At 43.5% G+C, this 6,703-nt stretch overlaps 1 protein-coding gene across 4 annotated transcripts in view; it reads left to right on the forward strand.

Annotated features, from left to right (window-relative positions):
- LOC105461929 (autophagy-related protein 2 homolog B) overlaps positions 1-6,437 on the forward strand; it is an 11,619-nt gene extending 5,182 nt beyond the window's left edge. For 3 of the 4 annotated variants that reach the window (XM_011708454.1, XM_011708459.1, XM_011708465.1), the window contains exons 10-16: positions 162-662; positions 745-1,023; positions 1,103-2,830; positions 2,944-3,708; positions 3,802-4,076; positions 4,429-4,730; positions 5,459-6,437. In XM_011708454.1, the coding sequence (XP_011706756.1) occupies positions 162-662; positions 745-1,023; positions 1,103-2,830; positions 2,944-3,708; positions 3,802-4,076; positions 4,429-4,730; positions 5,459-5,695 (4,087 nt within the window). In that variant the 3' untranslated portion in view covers positions 5,696-6,437. Of the gene's footprint in view, positions 1-161; positions 663-744; positions 1,024-1,102; positions 2,831-2,943; positions 3,709-3,801; positions 4,077-4,428; positions 4,731-5,458 lie in introns of those variants that run through there. The other variant, XM_011708471.1, reaches the window with a different exon arrangement.
- Positions 6,438-6,703: the final 266 nt, after the last annotated feature.

Consider the following 6,703-nt stretch of genomic DNA (forward strand, 5'->3'; position numbering starts at 1 on the left):
TTTGTACTCTAATTTATTTTAAATTAATTTTATTAGAGTTTTTTAAAATAAATTAGAGTACAAAATGTCACTGGCCGGAAACTTTTGCACGCCACTGTATATATATATATATATATATATATAACTCTGATTTATGTACACATTGTCTTTTTCTTATACAGATTTCCTGTGCCAGATTTAAGACCACTGCACGATATGAGTCGTGCGCCATGGTGGAAGAGATCTGTGAGATCTGATTATATGATAGTGCAAATGACAGACGCACAAGTTCATTCCACCATGGACAGTCGATCTCCTTGTTTAGCTAGGCATGAACTGCAATGTCGGCGGCTATCGTTGTTGTACATAGAAACCGAGGGCGACACGCCAATCGAAATCGGTTTAGCCACAGCCGACGAGAAGAACGACGCCGCGTCGTATCAGCAAGTCAACGATGATCTCGGTTGGGCGAGAGTGGTAATCATTGTATATCCAGAACGTCTTGGTGCTCCGTTGGAAGATAGTTCTGAAGAGGAAATGGAGAATGATAAACGGATTTTGGACGACACCTTGGAAAAAACTCCAAAACATGCGCCTTCCCCGTTCACCTCTAGACGAATCATGCGCGAATCCGACACGGTTCATTCGAAATCTCACGAACGCGGTCAGAAGAACGAACAAAGGTTAGCTTTGAGGATGACTGTTCTAAATGTTCTTAAATTTTTAAAAAAATTTAATTAAAAATCATTTTTAACGTTCAAACAGTGACGGTGAGGAGCTAATTATACCTGGTAATCGACAAGAAATGTTGGAATTTATCGAAGAAGGCATACATGGCTCGAGATTACAATTGGAAATCAATTTACCTTGTGCTTCCGTCCAGATACCATCTAAACGCATTTACGAGCAGCTCTACAATCGATTCAACACCGACTTGTTCTTGTGGGAACCGTCAGCGCCGAGACCCAAATATACCACTCATATGGAAAATCATATTGGTCTCGACTTGGCATCTACCCTCTTGCAGGAGTCTACATATCCCAAGTTGTATCTCTTAAAACACATTTTGTAGAATATTACTGACAATGAGTGACGATTGCTAAACTTACGTTATCGCTTGCAGATTCAGCATGTGCAAAAGTGGGATACAATACAATTCCGACTCCGATTCGGACGAAGAGGGTATATTCCATTCTGCAACGAATGAGAAAGGTCACAAGGAGGCGCGAATGTCATCGAAGAGAGCACAGAGCAAGCTGGCGATGACTCTGAGCATCAGTCAGGGTCTCCTGTCTATGTACACTCCTGTGCGCGACTCTATGCGCAACGTCATACCCGGTCAACAGGGAGAATTGATCATACGGCTGGAGGACGCCACGATATTTTCCGTGACCGCGTACAAGGGGAACGTTAATCTGAGCTACGCCTGCGCTATGATGAGAAGCGTGTCGTTGGATCACTGCGGCCTGACAACAAGCCCGTCGCAGACACCGCCGTTGAGATGTATCAACAGCGTTAGGCCGCGATACTGCGAGAGGACGATATATCGCAGCGCGTCCGGTAGTAGTGTAGCGGCGAGTCCTAGTGACAAGGACATGGTGACGGTCGCGGTGAGAATACAAGCGGCACATCAGACGCATCGTATAAAGACTTTCCGAGTCGCGATAGGCATAAGCAACGCCACACTGAGGCACCGAATGTGTTCCACCGCTACCTCGTGGTTCACGGAACTTATGGATTGCCTAGACGTGACGGATCATCCTGTCGCCGGTTACACACCGCCGGGCATCCTCACCGAGCTGCATCTGCATCTGTGGGACTGCGCGATCGATTACAGGCCGCTTCACCTGCCGCTGCGGTCCGTCGTGACCCTCGGTAATTTTAGCGTGTCGAGCAACATCACGGCCCAGACCAACACGTCGACGTTGCGCTTCATCGCGGAGGACGTCGCGCTCTTTATATCGGACAAGCTGCGCGAGAAATCGGTAGATCTAAAGCGGGACTACGTGTGCGTGATGAATTTCGGCCTGTTCGAGTTGTCGCTGCGTCTGAACGAGAGGATGTACGGTGGCGTGCCGCGGGTCGATCTACGGGCGAGCAACAACGTGTTGCATGTGCGCACGTGCTCGGACTCCGGCCGCGCTCTCATGCAGCTGCTCACTTACATCGCCAACGACGGTGATTTGCATCAGCCGAGTAGCGCGATCAACAGCAGCACCGAGAGCATACCCATCGTGCCGCCGCCGACGTCCACGAAGTTCGAGGAGAATCTTCTGGGCGTCGAGAGCATCAACACGCTCAGCAGGAGTCAGGTCGAGCGAGTCTACAGTCTGATGGAGGACGCGTTGGAGGAAACTGTGAAGGGGGGGACGACGACCCACAATCAGAGTGGCAACGAAAGTGAGAAGATACCAATGACCGAGAATCGGGTTGAGTTTTTCTTTCCTGACGATTCGTGTGCTGCCACGCGAGAGGCAGAAGCGCGAAAAAGTTCGCAGGAGTGCGGCAAAACGATCGCGTGTAACGCCGAGGATGACGACGACGATGACGAATTTTGTATCTTGGGAGAGGAGGCTGGTACGGGAATAATACCACGCTACGGAGTACCTGAGATTCGATCGTTGTGCCAAGAGCCGTTGAGGATAGTGGACAATCACTTTTCCGTGCCGGTCGGCAAAACCGACCTGCTGCAGACTCCACCGAATTACCCCGCGCCTGTATTGAAGTACACCCTCTGCGAAATGACGTTAATATGGCACATGTACGGCGGCAATGATTTCGACAGTTCTCAACCGCAATCCGCGAAGCACGTGACCATCAGTGACGTTCGCAACAATATCGCGCATGGAAGGTAAGGAAATTCAAAGTTAAATTATTAAAGCAAACCTCGCCTATGCAACTCTATAAGTATATCTATAGATTACATTCTCCCCCTTTCTCTTTTCTGCCCTTGTTCCGTAATAGAAGTAGATCAGCCATAGGTGCAGTAGGCTTCAACAAGTCTAGTCCGAACGAAGTGCACTTCGGCAGCGTGCCGAACTCGCCGCGCGCAACGAGAAGCAACGAATCGTTGATCGATTGGCACACATTAGGCGGCCCGGGTCGGCGGCACGACGTGCTGATGGAATTGCAATTGAGCAAGGTGCGCTTTCAGCACGAGGTCTATCCGGAGAACACCCGGGAGGCGTCCAGGCAGGTGCTACTGGTGCACGAGATTGAAGTGAGGGATAGACTGGCGTCGTCGCACATAAACAAATTCCTTTATCAATACAGCAGCGAAGCGAGACCAAGGCAGTCTCACTCTATTATGTTTACCATGAAGGCAGTTCACGTAAGGCCGGATCCCAGATTAAGTGCCCAAGAATGTTGTTTGAAACTTAGTCTACTGCCACTGCGACTGAACATAGACCAAGATAGCCTACTGTTCTTAATACAATTTTTTAACGAACTAGGCGGTGGATCGAAGCGAAGCCAAGAAAGCTCTAGCACACCTAATAGCTCGCAATCCACCCCCGTATCGAAACAAGGAACACCCACGCATCATCCGCCCATTATGAGCGTGAATGATGATGCGTTGACGAATGACGCGATGATGAATATGTCGCAGAATAATATCATTGATCAGAATCTGTTGATACTCTTGGAAGACGAGCTGACGTTCAGGGAGAACAAGATCAAAGCGAAGACTATCCGTCATGTCCACGACGACAGTCAGCCGATATACTTTAGGTGGGCGATTGAAATTTTTATTTTGATACTTAATTTTATTCGCAATAGAAATTGCAAGGGTATTAATTTCCGTGTTTAAAATTTGGTCTTCAGGAACATTGTATTCGGTCCGGAGGTTCTCATCAGATTGGATTACCACGGGAAACGCGTGGATTTCACTCACGGGCCATTGGCGGGCTTGCTAATGGGTTTGGCGGAACTGAACTGTTCTGAATTAAGACTGAAGAGATTATCGTACAGGCACGGATTGTTGGGTTACGATAAACTTTTTACATATCTAGTTTCGGAATGGTTGCAGGATATCAAGAAGAATCAACTCCCGAGTTTACTTGGCGGTGTGGGCCCGATGTACTCTGTAGTACAGCTGTGTGAGTATATACACACTTGACTCGATCTCGAGCTTTCGCTTAGAAGTCAAACGCGATGCTATTTTTGTTAATAAAATTATACGCGGTGTAATAAAAAAAAACCGCATCGTTTTACCTTGCAAAATTTTTATAACAATCAGTTATTTAAATGGTTTAATTATATGAAAATTGCAAGGAACGAAAGTCATTTTTTCAAATTTTAAAAACTATCTCTCTGCAGTTTGTACCTCCTTCTTTTTTGAAAATACGTCAATCAAACTTGAATATCTTCTGCACGCTGGCCCTAAGTGACAAAAATTTACTAATATATGGGTAGACACTTGAATATAATATTTGATTGCACTCTTTGTAGTTCAAGGAATACGCGATCTATTTTGGTTACCAATTGAACAGTATCAGAGGGATGGGAGAATTGTCCGTGGGTTACAGCGCGGAGCAAACAGTTTTACAACGTGTACCGCAATGGCTGCGTTAGAACTGACATGTAGAATAGTGCAGGCGTTACAGACCACGGCCGAGACCGCGTACGACATAGTTAGCCCTGGCCCCAGCGTGAGATGTAAGAATAAAGGACAGAAGGGTCGACGAAAGAGATACAGTCAGCCGCTGGATATCCGCGAGGGGGTGGCTAACGCTTACACATTAGTCAAAGAGGTAATTCTAAATTCTCTGACAGACGATATATTAAATAACGTATTTATTCCAGGGGTCGGTCGTATTTAAAATAACAATATGTAAAATATACATTTTAAATAACAAAAAGTAAAAGAGTTATTTAGTATTTATTATTTTAAAAAACTTCTGATCTATTTTATATTTAATATTTTAAATATGTTTTTGGAATCTATTTTATATTTTTCATTTTAAATAAGTCGTGTTTCTGGAATCTATTTTATATTTGTTATTTTAAATAGGTTATATCAGTTACTTTACCGACTTTTGCTTATCAGGGATCGGTCGTATTTAAAAAAACATTTAAAATATCTAAAATATAGTATTTTAAATTTAAAAAAGTAAAAGAATTATTTAGTATTCCAAATAATTTCTTCTGATCTATTTCTTATTTAATATTTTAAGTATGTTTTTGGAATCTGTTTTATATTTTTCATTTTAAATAAGTCGTATCAATTTTCTATTGGCCCCTGCGATATTTTATTTTAAATAAGTTTCTGGAATCTATTTTATATTTGTTATTTTAAATAAGTTGTATCAGTTATTTTACCGACCCCTGCTTTATTCTACCCAAAATTATAATATCTATATAATAATAATGATAATTGAAAAATAACAAGGTAAATAATAACCTGTGTTAATTTATCGTTGCTATTTCCATTCCGTTCTTTAATATATTACATCCGTAATAATCTCTTTTGATTATTCAGGGTTTAGGCGAGACTGCAACTCAACTGGTTCGCGTGGCGAGCGAAGAACACGAGCACAAGGGCACTGTCGGTGCGGTCGGCGGAGTATTGCGACAAATTCCACCGACGGTCGTGAAACCGATTATTCTGGCCACCGAGGCGACCAGCAACGTGTTGGGCGGCATGCGATCGTCGCTAGTGCCCGATGCGCGCCGAGAGGCGGTACAAAAGTGGCGGCAAGATTCCGACGCCTGTTAAAACCTCCCGTCGAACGCGCGGAAAATGGGAAAATTGCTAGATCGTTATCGGATATCGTCAGTCAATTTCGCTCAAGCAACGCTTTTCGATCGCGGCCGATCGCGGCCGAGCCACTTTTTTTATTGTAACATATTCATGACATATATATATATATATACACACACATTACGGAAAGAGAATGCTAAGTAGGCTAAGAGTGCCATACGTTTGCGTTACGTTTGGCGATATTGTGATTATAACGATTATTCGCTCACTAGATCGATCGTGAATTATTGTCGCTCGATCTGTGCGAGTCTGTTATTAGGCCTCGAAGAGAGACGTGGATCGTCGATAAGGGAGAGACGAGACACCGCGAGAGGAGAGCCGCCGCCGCCGCCTCTCCTTGGATCCTAATTACGAGTGCTATACAATGTTGACGTAGTCAGAGATCGGTTCCATTGATTTTTTTTTTGTACATTACGAGTGTGCGACGCATCTCTCTCTCTCTCTCTCTGGCATCGGACATCTAATGATAAAATCTTAGTCTAAGAGTTGCCGCGCTAATTTCGTTACAACTGTACAAAATACTTGTTACACTTATAGATTGTAATAGCTACGTTCTATCGCGCGAAGGAATATATTATGCCGCTTCTATATTCCTTCTCTATATATTTTTTTCTTCTGATCATGTGTTTTATACCAATGATATGTGTATCCGAAGGGTTTTTATTAATAAAATTATACACAGTAAACGAAAAAAAAACCCCCGCATCGTTTTACCTTGCAAAACTTTTATATAACAATCATTTATTCAAATTGCAAGAAACGCATTATGTTAACTATTCGGTTGGTAGAGACTTGATTAGGAAAGTAGCAGAATATTTCTTCGTTTATTATCATTAAATCATTTACTTAAATTGTACCAAAATTGGAAGGAACGAAAGTCACTTTTCCGAATTTTAAAAACTATCTTTTTGTATCTCCTTTTTTCAAAACTCAAGTACCTATAGTACGGGACTAGGCATATTT

Source organism: Wasmannia auropunctata, unplaced genomic scaffold (genome assembly GCF_000956235.1).
Source record: "Wasmannia auropunctata unplaced genomic scaffold, wasmannia.A_1.0 LD336099.1, whole genome shotgun sequence".
Classification (NCBI taxonomy): Eukaryota; Metazoa; Arthropoda; class Insecta; order Hymenoptera; family Formicidae; genus Wasmannia; species Wasmannia auropunctata.